The 27,059-nt window shown below is 40.1% G+C and overlaps 1 protein-coding gene across 1 annotated transcript in view; it reads left to right on the forward strand.

Annotated features, from left to right (window-relative positions):
* il1rapl1a (interleukin 1 receptor accessory protein-like 1a) overlaps positions 1 to 27,059 on the forward strand; it is a 137,611-nt gene that overhangs the window by 79,704 nt on the left and 30,848 nt on the right. The window contains exon 5 of the mRNA XM_062431597.1: positions 4,211 to 4,285. Within this exon, the coding sequence (XP_062287581.1) occupies positions 4,211 to 4,285 (75 nt within the window). The remainder of the gene's footprint in view (positions 1 to 4,210; positions 4,286 to 27,059) is intronic.

The raw sequence follows: 27,059 nt of genomic DNA on the forward strand, positions 1-27,059 counted from the left end.
AAGAGAGAGATCCACTATAGGCCCACAAATGGTGACAGAGGCTAGAAAAATAAGCCAGTCCATCCTAATGTCATTAATTTGCTGTTTCCCTACAGTCAGTCACCCAGAATAATCCGTCTGGGATGTCCAGTGAGCAGAAATGGCATTGTGGATGACTGACCACAAAGCTTATATCCACACAACCCTACTCTGTGGTAATATATCTGCTTGTAGGCCTGCATACACACTCACACATACAGTGAAGCAGTGAAGTTTTTTCATACTGACTGTCATCGCAGGCTTTGAAAACACAAACCCAGCCAGGTGCTTTACATGTTACATACAGCGTACAACACTTTTTCACAAAATTAAGCAGAAGCTCCGTCGTTTTCCACTACACATGTTTCAACTGCCTAAACTGTATGCATATACAGCAGCATTTCTCACAAGCTAAGGGACTCGGGGGTTAAAGCGTTTACAAAGATACTTGTGTCACCTTCTGAAATTAATTCAGCCCAATTTGCTGTACAGAACACATAATGCCCCTGAGGATACACACCTCTGTGTTTTATTAGGAAATATTGATCCCAGAGCATAAAACTTGCACAAGTATACTAGCATGGCCCTTATGATCCCCTAAGGACACATATTCACATAGTAGACAGTGATTGACTTTGCCCTGCATGGTGATTGATACCTGCACAGTATCAATTCACAATAGACAGTTTTACCAAATTGAACTAATTCTCTAAATAGCAAAGTTGCAGCTTTTCCAACATTTTGTTTAGGCTTATACAGTGTTGTCCTACAGGTTTCAGTTCCTAAGAATGCAGGATTTGTATATTGCTCAATATTTTTTTTTTTTTAAGTAGCAGATAGACAGACAGGAGTGGAAGTAAAACCTGATTCTAACCTTCAAAACGTAGAATGTAATCAAGAGGGTCTTTTAGAAATAGAAAGATTTAAAACATGCAATTTTTTCTCATGATGCTCTCTCAAACTTTTATTAAGGTAACATGTCACCAGATGGGTTTGCATGTTTTTATCTGTTTATGTCTCCTTTTGTCTAATCCAAAAACTCCCATAATAAAGTCAAGCATCTCTTATCTGTGTTAGGAGTTGCTTCCACTCTTCTAGGTTTTAAATGGTGCCCCCCGCCCTCCCTGCATCATGATAATTGGTGTATTTCCCATAAAGGAGTAGTAATTAAGATAATGAGATTTTCAGAGACAAGTGAAGCATTCCAAAATGAGGAGGGGGGACATGTTTCTTGACTGGTTCACTTTAGTTTGATAAATGTTCCTTTATGTCCTCTCCTCTCCTGTTTCATTATCTACATTTCAATTGCTCTTTACTTTTCTTTCCACTGCTTCCTATCTGTGTTCTCCTTACCACATCTGCTCTCGTACACAGCTCGTCCTCATTTGTTTGCCCAATGCATAATTAGCTATAGGATCACCCATTGTGTAATTATGTATAGCAGTTTGATATGTAATTAAAATTGTATCAGTATCCTGTGTAATTTGTGCCGTGTGATTACCTATTAACAGTGCAAACAGTTGTGCCTAAAAGCCCGTGACCGCCCCTCTCATAGATGTCACTGAGCTTCTCTGTCAGTATTTACATACCAGCAGGTGCTTTATCTGAGCAAAAAGCTCTTTTCGGACTAACATATAATAAACATTAACATTGGTCTACATCTCCTCACATGAACACTATTCTGACAGCTTGAGTAATTGTTAAATACGTTATCATGCAGGCTTTAACCAAGCACTTAACAAGACCACACACTTTACTTCAGACAAGACCACGCACTTTACTGCAGACAAGACCACGCACTTTACTGCAGAGAGACTTAGTGAGGCAAGATTTCATGGATTATTCTTCCAAAATAGAGACACCAAAACAGAGTAGGGCTTTCAAACAGCTTGTTAGAGAGGTCTTATAATAAGGTTAAAGAAGAAAGACGAAGAAGAAAGGCTTGTGAGGACACTCTGAGGAAACATTTAAATTGAAACACAGGGCTAAAAACGGGCCTAAAAAAATTCACCACTAAATAATTAGATGTGCCTGAAAAGTCTTCTGTTCAGAATAGTCTCTGTTTTATTCAAGTATCTGTTTTTTTCTTCTTTATACATGATTTAGGAAGTGCAGAATTGGACTTATTGAATGTGTTGATTAATTACTATAAATCAATACATTCATGTCACTGTACACATGTACCTGCAGGCCAATATACTTTTAATGTTTCACTCTAGTAAACCTCATCTTTATCTGTAGCCACATAAGCACTGTAATCATTTTAATCATTGAGTCCTGCACTCATTTTAATCCAGAAGAAGAAATCTGTGATCATGAACGAATGAATATCAAACATGTCATGTTTCTAAGCAGCAAAATGTTATTTATAATGAGCTTAACTTGACCCAATTTTTATGATATGATGTAATAGCAGTGCAACAAAAAAATGTGTCATACATTTCCATTTTGTAACAAAAAAACAAAAACAAAACACAACCACAAAAAAAACATTCAACTGTTCATTATGACACTCAACTCAAACTGTACACATGAAATACCAGCCGGGTTAGTAGTGTGACACAGTGGGACAAAAAGGCCTTGTACCCTGGCACAAAAGGTGTGACTTCCAGATTAGAGGCACTGATCCATTTATTCATTGGTCAAGCAGCTGCTGTCAGAGCACATGGCTTCAGTGCTGCACTATGAGAGAATCAGTCTTTTCATTGACTTTGCTTGTGTTTGCATACCTTTTAGTAGACTTGCTTCTAGCAATAACAGTAAAGATTGCATGTCACCAACATTCACAACTCATTGTCATGATAATGACATTTCCATGACCGGAGTAAATGCATGCACAGAAACTGCCAATAAGTGCATATACACAGGCAGAATCACACTTGCAACACTCAAACACATGAAAATATTTCCTACATTAAGTACAGTAGTTTGCAGTTTGATTTTGACTTAGTAGCCAAGACATAAAGCAAAATCATGCAAGAAAAAAATTACACATACGTAAATAAATGCATCATCAATATAAAACGAGTTAGCCTTGAACCCTGGCCATTTTGTGTATTTAACCACCATAGCCGTCATAGTGACAATACTCTGATACAGTTTGTCCTAAATCCTACACCAGCCCACCATAGCTATAGTAAACAATTCTCTTTATGCTAATGACAAAATGTAGATATCCCAGCAATGTTTTTTATATATTCAGTAATAATGTTGGATAGTACTAGACAGATTACAGGATATGCAACATAAATCTGCTACTGGAATTGAACCATGAATGTTGCAGTTATATAGCATGCATCTTAACCAGTAAGTCATCAGGGCACAAACCCCCAACAACCTTTTCTTTAGGTGTTTACCAGCAACGCTCAAATTACTGAAAATGATCTGCAAGCCTGCTCTGGATAACATAATTTAAAGTCAAATGCAACAACTGTTTTCATCTTTCTGAGCAGAAGAGTACCTCATGATCAAAACATCTCATCTAACTGTAGACATAGCCGCCTCTCCGTCCCCCCCGCCCCCCCCGTGCCACTGCTCAGTCGTGTACATACAACACCCTCTTTGTGTTCTCTTAACCCCTTAGCCCTGAAGAGCACAAACTTCCTTGCAGAACACACAAATGCTTTTAACAACAATAAAACGGTTGCATGTTCTGGCTTTCCCCAGAGAAAGGACATCAGCAGCAGGTCTGATATCCACCGTATGTATGATTAGCATCATTAGAGTATCAGCTGGTCCCTCTCATTCAGACACTCCATGATGGCTCTTCAAATGCCTAACACTCATGCAGATTAAATGGTGGCTTGTTCTTGGCAAAGCAGTGATTAATTTATGATTAAAAGTAGGTCAGATGAATGGAACCAGAGGTCTATAGACACCAGAGAGTGATGTGTCTTCAAAGAGCTACTTATGAAAGCGTAAGGAATGAAGATGGACAGAAAGTGGATGAGTATTTAATCATTTTGAAAAGGAGGTAGGAGATCGGAGCTAACCTATGTCTGTGCTCTTTGTGAAATGTTCACAAATGTCTGAAAGGGGAACAGAAAGAAAACTACTGGATCGAGTGAAAGAGAGGGACATGGAGAAAACTATAAATTGCTCAATCAGAAATCCTTCTTCTTCAGTGAGTGTTTTCCTGTATTGTTGGTTTGCCTGTCTATCATATTTAAATTGTGTCTTCTCTATCTTTCAGCTCCTTTGACCGACAAGCCGCCAAAGATCCTGTTTCCTTCAGAAAACAAGATTAGCAACATGGAGCTGCAGCTAGGTAAGAGCATCATGGGATTTCCTCCAGCAGCAGTCGGCACTATCTGTGTCTTTTTCAAATGACACGAAATGGATGATTTTACAAATCCTCTCCAACACACCACAGGCACTGAATGCAGATTGATGATGACACTTTTATTTGCTGGAGAAACAGCAAAAGAAAAACAATTGTTCAAGTGTTTTCCATATATGCAAATGGTACATGCTAATGTCCCCAGGCTGTTTTGTCAACAATTGAAAGCCCATATGGTGCCAGGGTTCCGTACGCTGGCTCGCCACATGGAGAGTCAGCCGCTGTCAGTTGCCACTGTTTGTCTTCTTTGACGTGGGGTCACAACGGTCCTACCATGTGTGCATGCGTGCATGAATGAGTATAAGCGTGTGGTTGTGTTTGTTTTGGGTTTTTTTCTGTGACAGCATATTGCTTGATTTCTGGGCACAGTCCGCTGTCCACATGGTACTTGCCGCTCTATGAATGGCTAATGTGTCTATCATCAAGAAGCTAATCGTACAAGACTAAGAGGTCTGGAAAGCAGAGAAGGATTGGATGAATATGTGATGGGAAGAGAAGGGGTGGGGACATATACAAAGAAGGTGCACTTATTCACTGAGAGGCAGAGACGTAGGTGTAGTTTGAACTTTTTTTTTTTTTACTTTAAAGGGACATTTTTAGTTAGACGACAAACATAATTGTGTATGTGCACTTGCTCTGTATCACTCTTTTCTCTTTAATAGGCACATGTTCACACACACATACACACATCAAGAGCCTGACTATGCAAAATGTTTACCTTACTAAATATGCATTTGCTGACCTGCCTGAAACCAGACATGATTTTTTTTTTCTCCAATTCTTACATTTTGTTTTATTGATAGACTACCTAACTATTAATCTGAGACCCAAATTAATATTTAACATAACATATCATAGACTGTCACAGTGAAATAAATGTAGAGAAGCCTGTAGGCAATGCGCTGCTCACTTTGTGGATTTGGGCGACACAGCACAAGAGTTACATGACAGAACCACAGTGACGCACAATCCTATCTTTACATCATCTCAAAAACTTCCATTTGTACTAGCTTTCATTCATATCCTGAGCTTATGGCTAAATCCTTCACTATGATATCAGAGCTCACCTGAGAGGCTCCAGCTCACCTGTCTGTGCGTGTCAGTGCTGCTCAGGCTGCTGCTGACAGGATTGTCATAATGAAATGAGTCACAACCAGGTCAACTGGACAAGCTTATAAATAATGTTGATGTCTTAATGGCACATGGGCAATATTAACTCTGCTCTTGATCTACTCATGGAAAGGAGAGAGATAGCATTAAATAGTAAAAATGTATCCCACTAATTTCACCAATTAATGTTTGGCTTAATTACAACTTTCTTATTAACTAAGCCCAACTGTTACTGGTTCTTGTTTAACAAGGACCAGATGTCTTAAATTGCTTTTGGGAGGAATTTTGTTGTTTGTTGTTTAATTAAACAGCAAGTCTGAATAATGATCACAAATTAGCTAACAACACCTAACACTTCAAAATAAATATAATGTCCAGTAAGTTTAATTTCATCCAGTAAAGTTTTTTAAACTAGACACACAAATCGCTTCAGGTTCTCCGCCTCACCAACTCTACTACTACTGCTGCTGCTGCTGCTGGGCTGCTGATAGTCAACAATGCGTGAAGTTGAGGGTTGCCAGATCATCAGGCTGAGTATCCCCCATATGCTGCTCTTTCAAAAAACACACAAACCTGCCAACTCTGCGGAGATGTTAACATAAACGTTAAGTGGAGTTTAAGCGGCTAGATTGTTAAAGATCGGTAAAAATATTGATATGGACAATCCAGCAACACCATGGTATTGGTAGGAACATGTCCCTATAGTCCATATCCAAATTTACACCCTTGCTGAGAGGTTACCTTTTTTTGTCTTTCATCTAACACCACTGAAATCCAGGTAGCGCTTTTAAAATACCTCCATGGTTGACTGATCAAGAGTGAAAAGTTGCTGCTGTTGATAAACTGACAAGCACATTGTCATATGTCAGCATACTCACACCCATGCATAAACAAGTTGCACTCTCCAAGTAGCTGTGTTGTTTGTATCTACCTTAATTTTACTGAGATTTTGAGGAAAGGTGTCCTTCAAAACTGTCTCGCAATTATTTAAAGCCTCTTTGTCGGTTCTTTGTTGTGTGTGTGTGTGTGTGTGTGTGTGTGTGTGTGTGTGTGTGTGTGTGTGTGTGTGTGTGTGTGTGTGTGTGTGTGTGTGTGTATTTGTGCGCACATGTGTTGAAGGATCAGTGTGCTTAGTGCTGAACAGTGTTTTAATTCTCCACTTCCTTAAAATTTGGAGACATGCAAGAGACAGTTTTTTGAAAAGAAAGGTCTAAATCGTTGCAGCATAGGTCAAAATATCCTTTTGGCCTGAGTGTGTGAAAAACACTGGATCCTACAATTCTCATAATGCAACTCACTAGAGAGTCTTTGTTAGATCATCCGTTCCCCTTGTTTATAACGCAGGCTTTGTACTATAAAATAGTCTCCAAATCCAAGCTCAGATAACATCACTAGAATCTTCTCAGACAAAAGAGGCAAAAGTCCCTCCAGAGCCACATAAGACATTATACGACTGTTTTCACAGGCTAATTAGTACTCCTAATAACAAGTGAACTGATCTGTAAACCCAGGGGAGTTTCCCTCCAATGGTATGGAATATGAGGGCTTGGCACCACCATCACAAAAAAAAGAGAAAGTCATAAGCAAAGCAGAGAAGAAGAGAAAGTATGAGTGGTGTTATGCAGTGAGCCCCTACAGACTCCGAGCAGAGTCTAATGCACAGAGAAACTGAGGTAAATATTTTACAGTTGGGCTCCATTTTGTGTGCAGAGAAGTTGTCTCTCCCTCTAGAAGATAGTTGCTCTTTTATTTAGCTTTATTTATTTATTCTGCCTCTTCCTTAATATTTGTTGAGTCATGCCCTAAGCAGCTTTATGGAGCAACATGGCAGATTTATGGTGGCCAGAATGCGCACAGAAAAAGGCTGGTTCCTTATGGCAAGGTGGAGGCCAGTGGATGGGCAGTAAAATCACAGCTGTAAGCAGGGAGATAAATCTGCAACACTGCCGGGAAACACAGCCCCACTCTATCTCCTCTGCTGCCGCAACCAGCGCGAGTCTCAGACATTTTCCATCGCAGCAAGCTTTACACAACATACACACATGCGGGCATAAATAAAACACATATGTTCCAGAGATTCTCAAAGAAGATGCACAGCAGGGATTGTAGTGGAAAGTCAAAGAGGACAGTGCAGAGAGGAGAACACAAAAGACCATGAAAAGGAACTGAAAGCGAGAAACTGAGAGGCGTCAGAGCAGGCGTAGAGGCAGGCGAGGGTGTCAGAGAAAAGATAGGATAGGGTATGTTGAGAGAGAAAGATGATGGGTGTATAGACACAGGGGGATCAGAGGGTGTTTGTTTGTCTCAGGAGAGGGGGATCTTGTCAAAGAGTCCTTTCAAAGTCTCCCTCTGTCACTTGGGCCTACTCACATGAAGGGTTGGTTTATGTTCAACTAGTTCATACAACGTGTGTTGTCCAATCACGTCGAAAATATGTAGTGTTTATAGCTGTTCAGAACAGCCACAGCTAAAGTCATCTGTTATGGTGAAGGGGAAGACCTGGTATTGTTTGAATGCTGGGATAACGGCGCACATTTTCAGACTCATTTTCTCACCTGGGAGGCATTCATGGTGTGGTACTCAGCTGTTCACATGAGAAATGACAAAATTGGTTGTGTCAAAAAATGAAAAAAGAGCTTGAGAGAGAGAAGTTCAGAATGTCAAATCATCAGCTTCAGAAAGTTACAAAATGGCTGCACACAGCCGGGGCATTGAAAAGGTGAGTGGGGAGAAGGTTTCCGAGACAAATCGACCGTTTTGGCACCTTAAATCAAAGCAACAACACCAAATAGCAGTGTGTGTGTGTGTGTGTGTGTGTGTGTGTGTGTGTGTGTGTGTGTGTGTGTGTGTGTGTGTGTGTGTGTGTGTGCTGCTCACATTGTGGATGGACAAGGCTTCACGGCTTTAGGGATGTGTGTCTGCACGGATGCTGAAAGCAGGTCTGCTTTGTGTCACCAATGTTACTTTCGGTCAACTTGACATTTTGGATGCATTTTCCAAAGGAGACAAAATCAGGAGTGCGGGGGATGGTGTGGTTTTGTCAGTTGCCATCCAGTTTTTCTATTGCCAAATTTACTGCTGTCCCCAAGTGGTGAGTTGGTGCAGTCCACCTCTCCAGAATAGAAGGATGATTCATATTGCATATTTGTGTCTGTGCTGAGGTTCGTGACGAGGTGCGCACAGAAATACACACACTTTCAGTGCGTGGCGTATTACACATAACTCACAATTTAAAACACATACATTCACACACTGACTAATAGTGTTGATTCCCTCGGGATGATTTGTCATGGGCTTGCTTTCCCACAAAGTTGGGTGGAGGGATTCAACTCACGCAGCACTCCACTTTGAGCATCTCTCTCTCTTGCTTGCTCTCGGTCTGCGTCTCACACACACACACACACACACACACACACACACACACACACATGCACGGATCTTCGCACACGCCTCTGCACCACTTGGGGTGGGTAAGTCACATGCACTTGCAGCGCAGTTCTTGGTAACTGTGGGATAATTGTAACTGATAGAGGATTTTACTGTCCCCTAAAGCCAGCGGATGGGTGCACTCTAGTGGAAAGGAATTAGAGTCCATTATTCCAAAGTGCAGGACCCAGTAGTGTGGGATGGCTGGCAGAAGGAAGACAACTCTTATAGCCTACCTACTTCATTTCAACACTGACACACACTGCACTGTGTAGAGTCAAACACACACACACACACTTAGACACAAACATTCTCACACTGCACACAGTCACTGGTAGCCATCTGTAATAGACTGACACTCCAAGTTGCTGACGTTCCCAATTTCCCTCGTGTTTTAGCAATGTGTTTTTGACAGGCTCAGAGAAATAGGCAGTGTTGCTGCATGTTGCACTGAATAATCTCACTTTCTCCAATCTTCCTCTATTATCTCAATCTTTTTCTCTCACAATTTGGAAACATCTGTCTACTGGCCAAGGCACAAAAATGAAGAGTTTTTATTTTTCATTTCAGTGAAGTAAATCCATGCAGGGCTTTCACATCTCGTTCTGAACATACATATTATGTGCAAATTTGTATGTGAAGGTGCTTCAAAAGTGTGAAAACTCACCAATTGCAAACTAACTGACAATTGAAACACCAAAGACCCAGAGAGTCCAGATTTCAGGAGGATATCTTACTAGCTAGATTGCACTATCAATTGAAGATGCTCTAATATACATACTGCCCCGCAAAAAAAGATCATGTCACAGGGTTTTCAGTCAGTCATGTGATATCAGTCATACAAATCTTTTTTTAAGTCTTTTTTTAATAAACTGTGCCAAATGTTTAGCAAAAGTTAGCCCAAAATCTTTTACTATGCCACTCTCTGGTCTTATGGAGCTATAAGATTGAATAACATTAAACAGTTGAAATCCTGATGGTTTATTAGTTTGTTGCTATACTTGTACGTGCTGAGTATCAGTGCAGTTTCCAGGTGTGACACCACACTGAGGAGTTGGGTGAAATAGCTTATTTGAGTGCTGCAATTTTGTCACATAAACACAACAGTGAAGAGTATCCACTTCAGGACTCTGTCTTTATATATTAGTGGTTTCCCTAAAAGCCTACAGTAGCTTTTGATCCATGTTAAGATCCGTGGTTAAGACCCCCTTTCTCTCTTCTCTTGTCATCTCTTCTCTTCTCTTCTCCTCTCCTCTATTCTTCTCTCCTCTCCTCTTGATCTTCAACACCTAGCTGTGACATCAGACATGTCACCTTAACACAGAGAGGACTGAAATTGAAATTGACATTGCTCTGCAGAGTTACTAAAGGTCAACTCAGAGTCACACACAAAATTACTCCATGTCTGTCTTTCATTCTCTGTCTGGCTGCTTCTTACACGCACACACGCACACGCACACACACACACACACACACACACACACACACACACACACACACACACACGCATGCACACACACATTCATTCATTCTCTCACTTCACTCATATGTCTCCTATAGTCCCTCTCATCTCAGTTCCTGTCACTTTCTTTTTTCAGCTCAGGCGTGCATGAAAGTAGGATATCTGTAAAAGCATGACCAAATTTGTGTGTTTGTTATTTTTGACAGTGGCACATGTATGAGAATGGATGTTGGTGAAAATGGCGCTGGCAATGGTGGTGATAGAGAGGAAAGTAATCTTGCAGAGAATCCTTGAATAAACCACACCATCAGTGCTTTGTGCTTTTGATTAAAATAATACATGTATCTTTATATTTTGTGATAAATTACATATTGACATTATGACAGGAAAAAAAAAATCACCAGCTTTAAAGGTCACGCTGCAGAGAACCATTTTTTGTGTCGTCATTCAATTTGGTTGCATTCCCATAGTGACCCAGCGTTAAGTAGCCCATGGTGACCGGTATGGTAACTAGTGTGTCAGCGAAACAAAGCTACATGTTTAAGTGTATGAACGGTCGTCATTAATCACTGAGTCTGGGGCTGAGAGCAGGAGCCTGCAGTATGATAAATGAACTAACAGCGCCTCCACACATGCTTATAGTAAAGGGAGAAGTAAGAAGGCAGGGAACGAGAAAACACACACACATATGGAGAGATAGAAACGGCACCACATAGCAGGTAATAAAGACAGACACAACCACCCCACTGTGCATTGCATACATCTGCTTGTTTATTGCTGCCTTGACATTGCTCGCCACAGCGGTGAGGCCAGTAAGAAGATGCAAGAGGACTGTGAACCCACCCTTTATTCATACCAGGCCGTTATTTTACTCCCTGAGGCATCAGGCTGTCGCTGGACTATCAGCAGTTTCAGCGGTGTGTCCAGCACCATTGCTTTTAAAGGTAGAGCCAGTGATTCTGGAGAAAGCTTGTTCAGTACACTTTTTTGTCAAATTCAGCAAATATCTATTCACAGACTGCTAGCTGTTTGTTCTGTGTGTCAATCGGAAAAAATGTTGATGTTCATACACAGTATGGCACTGTAAATGGGAAACAAAGTAGCTCAAATGAGACACGCAACACTATTTCAGCCGATCAGCAGGGGGCGTTCATTGGAAGTCATCAGAGCAGCTGTTTGTTTGAGGACATGACAGCCTCCTGTCTCCAGCAACCATTGAATGGTAGAGGAGGGCTGGTGAACTGAAGACATAGGCGGTGGTCAATTTCTATAGATGGAACAGATATGCTTCCATTCAATTAAATGTATCAATTCACATTGAACCTGAGACAGTCTCATGGAGACCCCTTTTTTTTTTTTTTTTTTTTACAATCTCAGTCTATTTCTGTCACATTTAGTGAAGCATTATCTGAGCAGGCATCTGTTTAAATTACAGAAAATATCCTGCTGTATATGTGATTTAAACTTAACTATATCAATAACTTTAGAAATACAAACATTGTCAATGTCTTCCCATGGAACCGACATGCAAACTATCTAAATTGCTGCTGTCAGTCAGCCTGTTGATGGCAGTTTGGTCGGACACTGTCCTCTCAGTTCCCCAGGTGCTGATATACTGCTCTGGATTCTGCCATATTCCTGTTTTGGTTATTTCTTTGGCAATGCACACACATGACTTTGGACATTCTGAAGGAGTACAAAGAGAGGGTTGTATTTGTTTGGGTGTTTAATTCAAATATCAACCACCTTTCTCCAGAATAACTGACTCTACCTTTAATAGACTTTATCAGCAGCCGTTCAGCCACTTCAGCATGTTGAATTAGAGGTGGAGGTAGTTGTGAGAAAGAGCTGTTCGACTAGCATCTAAGCCTAGTGAATCAATGATTTTACCCATCGAATGTGGTTTCTCCTTGTTTTTACCTTTTCTTACTCAAACGGTGAGAACAGCAGGGCAAGCCAAAGCCAAACTTTGCCAACTGTATATCGAACATATTCTCCGTTCATATCTCAAGCAATATAACAAGATTGTTTAATCACAGTACAGTGGCGTAAAGGTTGGCTCATTTTTTTGATTGTGTTTTTAAAAAAATAATTTTTGGAGTATGAAACAAAGTATTGACTTGCTGTTTCCTGAAATGCAGATGCAAAGCTCTCCCATTCTTTGGCTCAGCTGACTGTCAGCTATAGTCTTTCTGTGTTTTGAAGCGCAACTTTGAATAGAAGACAGGAGGTGACTTGAGGTGATGCATCAATCTGTTTTTATTCAGCTTGTGTTCACTTTGGTGTGTCAGGGCCATAAGATCTTCCCCCAAAGAAGCCAACAGATCTGATTTGTCTTCCCTTGGCCTGAGCTCAACTTTATGCTCACTTTTAGCGTTTGTGTCTGTATGTGCCCGTCTTTAGAACATAACCATTATCCAGAGCAGTTGTTTTAAATCAGTCACCTGTAAGAGTTTGTCCCCTTTTAAGCCAAGGGATGTCTTAAAAGAGATGATTTAGGTAATGGTAGCTTTTAGCTTGTCTATGTCTGATGCTCAGGCTCACTGACAGGTAATCAAAGAGAAGGAACACCCCACTCATGCCTGCATCACTCTTTATTTGATACAACAAGGACAGACAAGAATAAGAGGCCAACATAACGAGATCCGTCTCCTTTTCAGAGGTTCTCTGTTTCCAGAAGCTGCCCTTTCATCCTCTTCTTCCAGTCACTGCCACCTCTGTTTGGTCAGGGTGGCAATGATAAGGTCAGGGGATATCTTCTAAAAGAGCATCTTGGCATACAGACTACACTGCGGGAAATGCACTGAAAATTGAGTAATTGACCCAATAAGCAGATAGAGATGGATGTACAGTAATAAGAAAGGATGAAGGAGTGAGAAAAGAACGCAGAGGATAGAGAGAGATAGAGGGAAAAGGGGGGAGGGTGTTGGCACTGGAATGACATGCATGAACAGCAAAGCGAGCAGGGGAAAAGGCAGCTTTGCCATTCACTTTGAAGCTTGCTCCACTTCTGTCTGTCTTACGTAACAGAAAAATGAAGAAAAACAAGTGCCAAAAAAAACTAGGCAGGGTGGAGAGCATAAAAAAAGGAGGCAATTCAGAACTTCCAAACTTCAGGGCTCTGATGTTTCCGGCAAGCGAGTGGTTGTATCTGGACGATGGAATTAGTCACCATGGCGCACCGAGCTTTGGTGTTGAGTGAGGGGTAAAAGAGTTAGGAGAAAGCGAGGGAGATCAATCAGTGGTGTGAAAAGAGACAAGAAAGGAGGGTTCAGAGGAGGTTGGACAGAAAAAGATAAGGAGAGAGAGCAGAGAAATAGAGGAAGAGGGCGGATAAACAGACAGGAGAGGAGAGGAGAGGAGAGGGTCCACAGTGAGCATTTGAATCCCAGAGAGCTAGCTATATTTCTCCTTTCTTTTTTCTTTCTCCCTGTTACATAAGCCAATCTCTCCATCCCCAGACCAGCTGAGGCCCTCCACATAATATTTTCTGGAGTAACCAAAGAAGACCCCCAGCTCGAGGCCACAGCATAATCCTGTATCCAGGAGCACTGATGCACTTTAGCTAACACCTATACTACCGTTGCCCTCTTTCTGCTGTACTGTTACTTTTTTATGACAATCAATCTTCATGATGCCACCATCGCCCACAGCAGCAAATGTTGCTATGGAGATCAGTAGATCTGCACCGAACTGCTGCCTTAGGGAGAGCATTCAAGTTTACGTTGGTGCATGTGTTTGTGTGTGCATCTTTCTGCGTGTGTCTGTGCAGACGGTTCATCTTTAATTGCCATCTGCAATCTGCATCCTGAGCACAGTCAGTAATTCGAGAGGCCCAGCGTGGGGTAAATAGCTAAGACTCATTTACAAGTGTGTTAATGGACTCTCTATCTTTGTCTTTCTCCATCCCCTTTCTCTCCCCCGCTCTGTCTCTCTGTCAGCCTTTCTTTATCCTCCCCCTCTCTCTCTCTCTCTCTCTCTCTCTCTCTCTCCACATAGCAGTCACACATTGAACCATAGATCAAAACTTACTGCAGAACACAGTAACAGTACACGCAGTATAGAAGCAGTTTGTGCATAATTTACATAATTTTATGAATAAACACGTCGTTTCAGGCAGTTAATTATATTCAATTTGGTCATTAACATAAACATCGTTGGATTGACTATGACTGGCTGCTGCTGACTGTATTTTGAAGAGTAGACGTTAACTGGGCCGTTGCTAGCCTGGGGTGATGCTTAAGGGGGTGTATAGCCAGTTGAAATTAGCTGAGATTATATGTTTGACATTGGTTGTTGTATCACTACAGTTCAGGAAACTATCAAGGATGAAAGAGAAATTGAGGTAAATTTTAAATAAAAAAACAGATAGACCCTTTTTTAACTGTAATTTACACAGTGGAAGGATGAGCACAACCTTCATTTCCTTCAGCTATTTTTGCTTCTCTGTGCAATTTCTCCCTTCTTTTCTGCTCTTTTCTCCTCCCTGCTTCTTTCCTTCCTCCCTTAACTACCTTCTTCAACCCCTGAAATGTGTTATTAGTATTAAACAATGGAGGAACAGGCATGTTAAGTACCAGCTTTACTTTCCTTAATAACTACCCTCCATGGTAATAATTACCCCCTTTGAAACAAAAGGAAAAAATCTTCTTTGGTTACTAGGCAATAAGTGTGCAGCTGGTATTGTTTGTTCTATGTGTTTGTGTGTGGGTGCACATTTACTGTGGCTTGCACAGACTACAGACATTTTCTCATGATTTTCAGCTTTTATCTTGTATTTGTTTTATCCGAGCAAATGACCAAAGTTAAACCAAAACAATCAATTTGCAACACGTTACACCTTTATAATGCACCATAGTTTGTTTTCTCAAATCCTTATAATGAGTTTTTGGACATTTCAAAGTTTCTACTACACACTGACAATAATTTGATTATGTGTACGTGTGTGTGTTTCCACCTCACCACACAACACTGTGTAATCCTATATTTCACCACCAATTGTCAGCATTGCCTTAAAGGACAGGTGTGGACTCATATGCCATACACACAGTAAGTGACTTATTGCTACATTGCTTTAGTCCTTCCTCTTATCCATACTTTGGACTGCATTTTTTTTGCACAGAACAAGGACTGTGGATTTTGTCTGGTATCTTTTACACAGCAGTTGCATTAGGATGGGTGTCTCAGTATTGAGAAAAGGAGTGATTACAGCGAGGGAAGCAACGATCCGACTTTTACTGTCAGGTATTCCAATACCTCAACTTAGAGTATCTGCCGAGAATAAATCTAACTTACAGTATAAATTTCAATGGCAGAAAAAGATAAGGAGACAGTACATTTCTTTTGTAGCTGTGCCTTTACTTAACAGCTGACAATGTAGAAATACACAGGAAATGTGGGGAGAGAAAGAGGGACTCAACGTGCAACAAAGCTTCCTGACTGAAATCTAACTGGCCCTGCAGTTATATGGTAAATGTCTTAACCACTAGGCCAGCAGGACACCTCAAAGACATTGTCTATAATGTGGAGTGGTAAGGTACCCCATCCTTTTAATAAAGCCAATATTAGAGCTGATTCTGATCTGATTCATGCTGTGGGCGACTAACACTGGGTGCATGTTACCATAACATGTCATCTGTGACTCTGTCATCAATAACCACTTAACTGGATAACTGACTCATGTTGATTTTGGGTCATAGACTGTGACAAGGGCCAACCACTTTCAGGTTTCTCAAGGTTTTCTCAAGGTTTCTTACATGCATTGCCTTGTTTCACCTTAAATCAGTAAATGAAAATGAAATAAATAAATGTGTCAAAGTGATGCTCACATGTGCATCTCACAAGCGAATAATGCTGTCAGGGAGCTGCTTCTGTTTTATTTCTAATGCCTGCAGCCTTATTTAAATTATTTTCAATCAGGAGAGACAAGTGAATGGAGAAAAGATGATGTTTATTATAACAAAGATAGAAATAGTCATAAAAAGTCTTTGGCATTTGAACTCCACAGGGACATCATCCCTGAGCAGCTGCGAGACAGATCCCCCACTGAGTCCAGAGACTGGTGGTGGTGATGATGGCGGCTGATGACTTCTGATGAGACTGACGGCTGATGAAGTGATGAGACTGATAATCTTACATACAGACTTGGCAGAGATGGGGAGGTGGAGGATCGTGTATAACAGCTGCATTCCGAATGTAGAGAAAGAGAGACTTTTTTTTTAAACACCAGAAGATAGGCTAACAATGAAGGTGTGTTGCTGTGCTATTGGATAGATGTGACCAGCTGATGAACAAATGATACTCAATCTATGCCTACCAAGCAATGACAGCTAGGAAATCGAGTGAGCGTGTGTGAGATATGAGATGAGAAATAAAACCATGGGCCTCGGCAAAGGTAGTCTTCCTGACTGAACTTTTGCTAAGCTCCATTTCTCACAGTATAGACCTGTATGTTGCAGGAGCACATTATTGCTGTATGATGCTTGCAATTATGCATTCAAATTTACACCATAACAAAAAAACACTCTATCCTGAGTAGACCCCCTAAGTACCTAAGTACACAGCTTTCAATGTATTTATTCAGACACTTAAAACCATTGATGCTTGTGTGCTTGCATACATTATAAAGTATATTTCAATCAGACTTCTTTAGAGTGAACAATTATGTTATTGACACGTGCACGGTATAATGATGAGAAATGTGAAAAGTCTTTGGCGATTAGACCCCATCATGACGTTATCATATTTTATTAAGGTGGTAGTAAAGCCATGAGTAGAGTAGGATATCCCCCCATGGAGTGTTTTACACTAGTGGTGGTGGTGAAAGATGAGGAGACTGCTGAGATCTTGATGGATGAGAAAAGGAGCAGGCTTCCTATAGCTCAGACCTGAGCACTGAAGTGATTAAACTGGAGGTGAATGGGGTAGAGGAGAGTTGAGACAATTCACACTGAAATGACAGCTGGCAGCAACAGTTTGAAGGCTAAGACATGATTGGCTGATAGAGATTGTGGCAAAATCTGATTGGTTTAACTAAAGCCTTAACACCCTTAATCAGCTGATACCAGAAGCAGGAGAAGAGCAAAAGAGAGTTTTCCTACTTTAACTTAAGCTAAGCTTCATTAGGCGACTTTATCTGTGGTTTGTGTCCTATCTCCTATCAACAGTCATTTATTTCAATTATTTTTAATATACATGAAGGAAATCTTTCTCAAACCATAGCCAAGTTTGAGCTGTTTAAACATAACCAAAGCTGCAGATCAGAGATTGTTTAAGATATGATTTTGGAACAGGTACATGTGTAATTTTGGAAGGCAAATTAACTATTTCAGTACTTTTTTCCATTTAGGGAAGATGAGTAATTCTCATGCTCTTAAACCTTTCTGGCCAGTTTCCTCTCCTCTCTTAATCTCACCTCAGGTTCCTGTCACTGTCTGTCTCTAACACTCAGAGTCTGTGTTTTTTAAATTCCTCTAGATCACCCACCATCTGTCCAGTGCTGCCTGCTGGCACCACAACCTGCCTGTTGAGAGGACTTGCTATAGTGTGTGCCTCTAACAGCCAGCAGAGTTGCTTGAATTTAGTTTTTCATTAATCCTCTACATCTCAATTTGTCAGTTGACAATGTCAGTTGGCTTTACAGATAAGCTTATCATTTGTATATGCAAATGTTTGGGTGAAAACCAGAATTCTTAATTCTTTGCAGTTTATTTAATTTTTTTTTTAAAGAACATAGAGGCACTCTAGCAAAGTGAACGTTCTTCATCACAGACTTCAAACACCTTAAGGCTACAGAAAAAAGTACATTAACATCCATCATAGTGGAACAACATCATGCTATTCAAATGGCACCCTTGAACCCTTACATCCAAACCAACATTGTTATCGATGTAATTGAAAAATAGAATAATCTAACTTTGCTCTTCTGATTTTTGGACACTAAATATGAAGATGTACAGTATAAACTCCAGCAGCTGAAGTCCACAAACACACATATTAAAGCAACACACACAACACTATGTTGCTGTACAACAGCACTTCTCTGGAGAGTGAGTTTGTTGTTACACTCACTTGTCTGAATGGCTTCTAAACTTCTTTACTCATTCATATTTAATGCATAATATGACCGGTCCACTCAACGTCTGTCCCGTTGCGCACCTCAAGGTTTTCAAACATTTTCAGTTGAGTGAGCGAAAAAAAGTGGAGAGCTTCTGCACACCTCACTGAAAGTAGAAAGTTTAAACCTAAGCATGTCTTTCAGACCCAGCATGCACCTGTGTTCGATTTGGATCACTTAACACGCTCACTGGGTGGTGCATTATATCAGTGATTAATAAACCATGCAACCAACATAATACTAACCCAAACCATAACCCATAATGATATTATTGTCTATGTTTAATACTGTTCACAAACTGCTAGGCCCGGCTCATGCTTACACAGCTCACCAGTAAATTTTAACATTTAGAAAATGTGTCAGCTACATCGAGCCTTTACTTGGCCACAGACACACTAGCAGCTTTTGCTTTGGTGCAGCTGCTGATTTGACGCATTTCTTTTGTTCCATTCTTACATATTGTATCATTACTTTTTCATGACATTTGCCTTTACTCTGTAACAGTGGTGACTTGAAATGTAGAGAAGTAACATATCTGAAATCATACACACTTAAGTAAAAGTAAAGTGACTAATTTAAAAACATTCTCATAACATTTCTTCCAACCCTGTACCTTGTAAGCATAGGTACAGCTTCACTCTGCTGACTTGCTGCTATATTAGTCTACTTTCTCTCCTCTTCTTAATTTTATCCTCTTCTCAGTGGCTTTTCTAATCACATGCACTCCCCTATTAGAGATAACATGACCTTTTGTGTGTTGGCAGTTTCCTGTGTGACCTTTAAGAGTGAGGCAGATGGAGAACATCTGTGGATTGAGTGGAGCATAATGTGAGGCTAAAGTGGACTCCATCACTGAGTTCTGCCAGAGAGAGCCATTACAACTCTTTGTCCTCAACTGGAAAATGAGAAAATTAGTCACCTTTACGTACTGTATGTGCAAGTGTAGCCAAGCTTATAAAGACTCCTCTGACCTCGTGTCTTGTTCTCCTCACTAGATCAGACCCCCCCACATCACGCCGTGGTTCACAAGTAATCTGTCACTTTCACTCTTTCGCGGCGTTCCTCCTCATCACATTCTTCAACGCTCATAGGTTTTGCGCTCCTGCCTCTATTTTCTCTCTCTGCCTCTATCACCCTTTCAATTTATCTCTCCCTCTCTCTTGAGATTCCCATTCCCAGAGTAAATATGTAAAGTTGGGCTTTTTCCACTGAAGTGAAGTGGCAAATAAATAGTCATCATCTATGTTTTCATTTACAATCTGCATCTCAGGCAAATGTATCAAAAGTGATATTCAGTGTACTTCAGCAAAGTTCTCCTTATTTGTACGGCAACAGTGAAATTAACTTCAACTTGTTTACCTCCATGTTTCCCTGTTATTTTTCCTTTGAGTATTAAAAATAAATTGTGTTTCATCCCCTCTATACATATTACTCACTGGTGAGTGATTCTCATAATGGAAGTAATATAAAAATAAGCATAATGTTAATATGCTCAGCCTGAGTTAATGGCTGTGGTTAAGGTTGAGTGGCTGATCAGTGGAAGGAACGGAAAACATTGCTTTTACTTTATATATAGGCTTTTTAACAACACTTTACAAACTTTCTGTATGCTTTCTTTTCCTCTGTCATGCCCTCTCTCCTTTTGTGTGACTATGTGGTTGCTCAGGCATGCACTCATGCTATTTCTAACAGAGCAATAGTATTCCCTGTTGGCTTTAACTCTATTTGTGAAACAAATAATGTTTCCATTACTGAGATTCCCCATTCTTTGCAGGTAGCTTGACTTTTCACCCACAATACGTGAATTGAATCATTACTATTGTTGGTTGGATTCTCCATCTATCCTTTTTCTTCCTTCTCAACAGTCACATTCTCCAGGTCCTCCTGCAGGATCCAAAGGCATTCCTAATCCCATGCCAGATAATCTACCCTGTCTCCTAGAAATTCCATTCATGGTTGATTTACATTTCCTCCCAACATAATGAGAAAATGTTAAATAACATATTTGGAAAGTTGCAAAAATGTGCACGTATGAATGAAACATACGTAGCTTTTTATTTATTATTTTGTTTTGTTTTTTTTGCACCAAAATATTTGGCAGTACAAGATCTAGTAGTAGAAACTGCAGCAATATTACTTTTTATAATACTGTGTACACCCGCTCCAGGTTCCATTGCTAATTCGATGTGCATGTTACAGGAAGCTGTCCAGGATGCATCCTAAAGCAACTCAACTGACTTTCATCACTAAAGACTTTTTTTCACCCAAAGAGTTACTTATGGATTTTCAAGCCTATCACACTGTTCCTAAGGGTGAGCCCAGACACCCTGCGATAGAAGTTTATTTTTACCGCTTCTATCCATGATATAGGGAGTGTGAGACTACACTACACAAGACCATGGGTGAGAGTTTGAATGTAGATTGACTGGAAAACTGAGAGTTTTGCCTTCAGGCTACAACAGCCGCATCGTGAGCTCACCTTCAGTTTTATCCTTATTCGAACACAGAAACACTTTAACCCCAAGTATTGATTATCAAGCATCAGATACATACAGTATGTAGCATTTGCTACTTGCAATGATGTTTACTTGTCTCACATCCAAAGTTGCACACATGCCCAGTCAATCTTTGTCCCTACCCAGTGACTTAAAATCATGACAGTGTTTATCAAGGGAGGAGACAATCAAGAGTTCATTATTTTCAGCATATATATAATAAATATACAGTACCAGTCAAAAGTGTGGACATTAGAGTGAATGGGAAGGTGTGTCCAAACTTTTGACTGGTATTTGACATGCTGTACATCCTGACATGAACATAGACACAATTTGTCACACATGAATACATAAAGGGAATAAATATCTCACCGGTGCTACAACATATCATTTTCATTTTGATTGTTCCAGTTTCTCTTGAGTGATGTGGTTGTCTTGGTGGGTGTGATAGTGCAGTGCAGTGGAAAAGTACAGAATGGTAATGATATCCTACAGGAGAAGTTCCAGTCGTGCAGCGATAATCATTTCTACAGGATTAAGTCCTGACCCACATCAGCCTAGCATATTAGCATTCTGAGAGTACTGCGGCAATATTCCACACAGACTAAATGCCTGCAGTTGATAGGATGGGGAGGAGGAAAGAAAATAAGAGTGGGAGACAGAGAGAGTGAGTGTGTGTGTGTGAGTGTGAGAAGCAAAAAAAATGAATAATGCAGAAAAGAAAGTCAGGTTTTTGCACGTATCAGGCCTCTACTGCCTGTACTGCATTTTTGTATGTATTTGCAGGTGTGTTCTTTTTTGGCTGGACCGCAACATCAGGGTTAGACTTACACATGCGGTTGTGAGTGACTGAGTGACGGAGTGAGTGATAAAGTCATACTATTGGTCAGCTGGCCGAATGCAGGAATTTCCCCATTGGCTGTTGCTTTTGAAACAGTTTTCTATTACATCAGCAGAGAACATTTACAGTGCTTCCTCTCATAGTCTTATTCACACGGGACAAGTATTACGTTGGGCCGACCTCATGTGATTTTAAAAACTATCCCTCCAGCCCCCTCACGTCTGTGTGTTGTGCGCTGCATTCTCACAGGATAAGCAAAGTCTGTATTTTACTCGAATTTACTGACATTATCCCCCTGGATATGCATGACAATATGACAGCCTGCAAACTTTTACAGTCTTGTCTCTAAATGACCTAAATACATAACTGATGGAAACAGAGGACAACGCGATGCAGAGCAACAGTGTTTCTTGCTCCGAGCTCTCAGCTCCGGTGTTAAATGCAGAGAAGTCAGCTAAACTCCTGTTTAGACAGACATATACCAGCGTCTCTGCAGTCTCCTCCTCTACCGTCCGGTGTGATTTACTCTCTGGCTGACAGCGCTGTCAGCAGAAGAGACAGTCTGCGGTGTGTTCTGACGTTTTCCCATCATAAATGATGAACAACAGCATTAAAATACAAGTCTTGGAGGTAAAACATGAGACTCATGTAGGCTGTTATAATCAGTTTAGTGTAGGTGTGCTTGCTGTAACTGCAGTAACTGGGCGGAGATGAGCCTTCTGAATTTGCACCCAATGTTGTCACAACTTTCATTTATAATTTCTACCACAGCCTCAAGATCAACATTTAATATCCAGGAATTCAAATCATAGACACAACCAATGACTATTTCTGTAACAAATTGGCCACAATTTTGCACACCCATACACGGTCCAGCCATGTACCAGGTTTTGACCTAGTGCTGTTAAGATGAGCACAGCTGCAAGCTTTGGGTTCATTTGCATCTTAACTCCTGCATTGAACAAAAGAGGTATCTATGAAATGTCCTGCACCACAGTGAAATTGGGTGGCGTATATGAAACGTAAGAAGAGCTTTATTTGAATTTCATTGATGTATTTTTCTGTCTAAACCCACGGTATTTAAATGCAGATAGCCTCACAACAAGTTTGAGGACCAAAGAGTTATTTTAGCCAGAGCGAAATCAATCAAAGTATCACAAAATACAGACATTTTTTGAAGCCACAAATTTGCGTTATTGAACTTTTCACCTGTATCTCTTTTCATTGATGGTACATTGTTTGATCCTCGATATGGTCCCAAGTTGCTAAAGCTAGAAAGCCTCCAGTTGTAATTTGTGTGATAGAAGATTTGATGCAATAGTGCATCTTGTATTGTAATTACAAAGTTCAGTGAACAGCTTTTTAGTGGGCCTCTGCATTGAACTGCATAGTAACTCAGATTTACATTTGTTGTGTGTGTGTGTGTGTGTGTGTGTGTGTGTGTGTGTGTGTGTGTGTGTGTGTGTGTGTGTGTGTGTGTGTGTGTGTGTGTGTGTGTGCGTGTGTGCGTGCGTGTGTGCGTGCGTGTGTGTGTGTGCGTGCGTGTGTGTGTGTGCGTGAGAGAGAGAGAGAGAGAGAGAGAGAGAGAGAGAGAGAGAGAGAGAGCTAGCAGCAGATGGTTTGTTGGAATTAATGAGCACACTGGCCCACTCAGTATGCTGTTGGTTATGATAACATATTACTAACTATACAAGAGTTACAACACCACCAAAGTAATATACTTGCATTGTCAGAGTGTTAGAGGTGTGACTCACATCATCCATCAGAATAACCAGCATGAGCCTTAATGTTTTCTTTTTAAGGACAAAACAAAGAAGACCCTGAGTACTGAATTGAATTCTGTAGGACTTCTGCATTGCTCTGGTCTGGCTCTGCTGACTCTGGGCCTGCATGTTTGTGCAGAGGTTTCAAAACCCCATCAGCTTCCTAAAGCAGGATCGGTCAACCCAAAAAATATACCTGTGAAGACTTTTACACCCTCAGGACTTTAAAAATGATTAAATTAAACAATCTGAGTAGGAAACATCACTCTCATAGCTAATAGACACATGATTTTTTTTAAATGTATTTCTTTATTCATCTTATTATTATCATTCTATAGTTTTATCTTCTTATCAATTTTATTTGTCTATTTATTTTGTCTTTTAATCTGTCTCTTAATCAAGCATTAGTCCAGCTTTTATTAAACCTCATCTTCTATTTTACATTTCTTTTGTCTTTTAATCTTTTTTAACCAAATTTGTTTTACTCTCACTTTTAATAAACTCTCTTATTCTACTTATCTATTTAATTATTTTTATCTGTTTACTGATTTATTTGTACTTATTTTATTTAAATGTTAAGCATTTTTATGTTCTTTTGCGTGCATTGGTCTCCAGTTTTGTCTTTTAAATTTTTTATAATTATTATTTACATTTTGTCACTTGTTTTTTCTTATCAGCTTGTCAATCAGCTAACTGTAAAGCACTTTGCACTAGTCTACACTAGTCTGTATGAAAGGTAATATATACATACATTTTGATTGATTTATTTATTTATGGATATTTGACAACCATTAGAGAGACAGAGAGACAGAGAAAGAGACAGAGACATACAGTAAACATGGAAAGAGATGGATATGACATGTGACAAAGGTCCTGCAGCCAGGAATCAAATCATGAATGTTGCAGTTATGTGGCATGTGCCTTAATCATTAGATTACTATGGCGCCACAAGGATATAAATGTAGGTATTTTAACATCACTGTAGGAATTTGTGCACTTAAATAGTAATGTGATTTTAAGGGGGAATGATGAATTATTATTATTGTGCATGGCTCAAATATTAAATTATTCATCCAGCAACATGACTTATACTAGAGTATGTGTAAAACTGGGGAAATAGCCACACAAGAGAGGGTCAATTAGAGTTATAATTGTTATTAGTCTTAATTATGTTTTTGCAAGGCTGTATGTCTTTGAAGGTGAAGTGACTCAGTTGCAAGCACAAGAAAACAAAAACGAGTTCACTTTTTCTTACATACACATTTATTACGTATACCACTACAACAATTACTAAAGGCTACAACTACAGCATTTTACAAACAAGACACATGAGGGAAACACAAGGCCAGGCTAGGGGATGATTAAAATGAATGATGCTATTTGTTGTCTTGGTATGAGAACCAAATAAACAGATGACCTGGGAAGCAGTGGGTCAAATCAACGGTACAACAGTCTAGTTGTGTATTGCCAGTTGAAGTTACCAGTTATGAAAATATCAAGGTTTAAACAAGTCTGTAGAAATACTTGCTTGCTCCCTAGACTGGCTTCTTTAGAAGATGGAGTTGGAGGTGCTGTGGTGAAAAGCTGGAGTCTGAATCTCAAAATGATGAGTAAGTCGGCTGGAACATATTGAAAAACTTCACATTGGAGGAGAGTTCCTGGTTAAGGTTATTCTGGTTTTGATTATTAATTCATGATTCTAGATTTTGAGGTTTCACCCTTCTATTGTTCTGAATCACATCTTCAGTTTAGCAAAAAATGAGGTATTCCACCAGTATGCCATGGCCAAGGGTATGACAAGAGCAAGAAAAAAACAGCCTAAGAGCATGGTTTCTCAGATAATAAATTATTATACAGTTTTGGTCTACCTTTCCAAAAGATGCATCCTGGCCCATTACAGGGACTACTAGGGGTGCAGACGCAATCTCCGCCAGTCCATGGAAAGGCTGGTTAAACTCCTGATTGCTATTATTCTTTTAATCAAAATTGATAGTCTTATAACAATGGTATGATGTCCAATTTTGCATTTTGGATGGTAACTTTAGCATTTTTAAAGTGAAACAAGCAGAATGGTACTAAGCATTACCTTACACTTGTGTAAGGGGGGGTGTGTAAGGGGGGGTCCTTGAGGTGAGTTTTAATAACAAGTGGTGGCGTAATATCCAAGTTGTGCTATCAGCTCACTCTGAAGTGTGAATGGGTCTTTCCATGTTGCTGGCTATTTACGGCTTGTAGGGTTAAAGGTGGCAGGGTCACCGGTCTGATTTAGGGGCCATGCAGGAGATGAGAGGTTTTCTTGTCTCACTCGATGGTCTGTGAGAAATTTGGAAATCTCACTGACGTTTTTGTTGGCTTACATTCCTTGGGGGCTGAAGAAAGAGCTGGTTCTGGTGTTTGAGGGCTTGTAACTGCATCTGCATGTGTCTGCATCCGAAGCGAAGACAGGACTTTCCCCTGCATCATTTAACCAACTCCCCAAAGAGAAAGAGTGATAGAGAGAAAGAAAGTGTTGGGAAGAGAGAGAGAATGAAGGCAAGAAGGGAAACTGAATATTTATTGGGCAATTACAGTATTGTGTGTATTACTACGATGCAGCAGTGAAGTGTATGTTACAACACTACAGACTGGAAACCCTGCTGCCAGTAACAGACAGAGATTCATCTGTGACAGCTGAATGGGTCCAACATGAGTTGGACGTGTGTTCAGCCTACCCTCATCATCCAGGCATCCCCTGTTCATGCCCATCAAACATTTGAAAAAGCAAAGAATGCTTTATTTAACAGATTCCAAGGTTTCCTATCATGTACTGTAGTCTTAATAATTAGACAAATATTTCAATGTGAACTGCTAGTGTAGAGAGTCTATTAGTCTGTGAACAGCAGGTCAAACTGAACCTGCAGACACGTGAAATTTGTCTACAGGCAATCATTCAAGTCAACATCAGGCATTGCAGTAATAATGAGACAATAAATTAATATTTATTAGGGTTTATACAGAGCACTGATTTCCCACAGTTGGTTTTCAAAAAAAATCTCCTTCCAAATCCACAACTGCTGAAGTATCAGTTGAAATAAAAGTGCTGAAAATAATTGAAAAGCCAGCTCAAATTCAAGCACTGAAAGGAGATGAAATGTCAGCCCATGTACAGTGATAAACTGAGTTGGAGGTGTCAGTGAAAGTGAAGGTCCTGAAAGAAATGAATGCCATGTCAAGTGTGTAAACTGAAAGACGATGTCAGCTGAAATGTCGACAGAAGTGAAAACCCTGTTTGTGAGTATGAACAGTGGAGATTGTGGAAGGTAGAAGCTTGAAGAAGAAATTTTGTTTTTGTTCAAAGGTGAAGACCTTCAAGGGTTAAACGTTTTTTTCATTCCTAGATGAAAAAAGTGAGATAGATAGGTCAGGAAGGATACTAACCTAGCCTGAATATTTAACTCTACTCATCTCTACTGAGTGCATCATGTAATTCACTAAAAGATTCAATTACTG

The sequence above is a fragment of the Scomber scombrus genome, chromosome 13 (assembly GCF_963691925.1).
Source record: "Scomber scombrus chromosome 13, fScoSco1.1, whole genome shotgun sequence".
Classification (NCBI taxonomy): domain Eukaryota; kingdom Metazoa; phylum Chordata; class Actinopteri; order Scombriformes; family Scombridae; genus Scomber; species Scomber scombrus.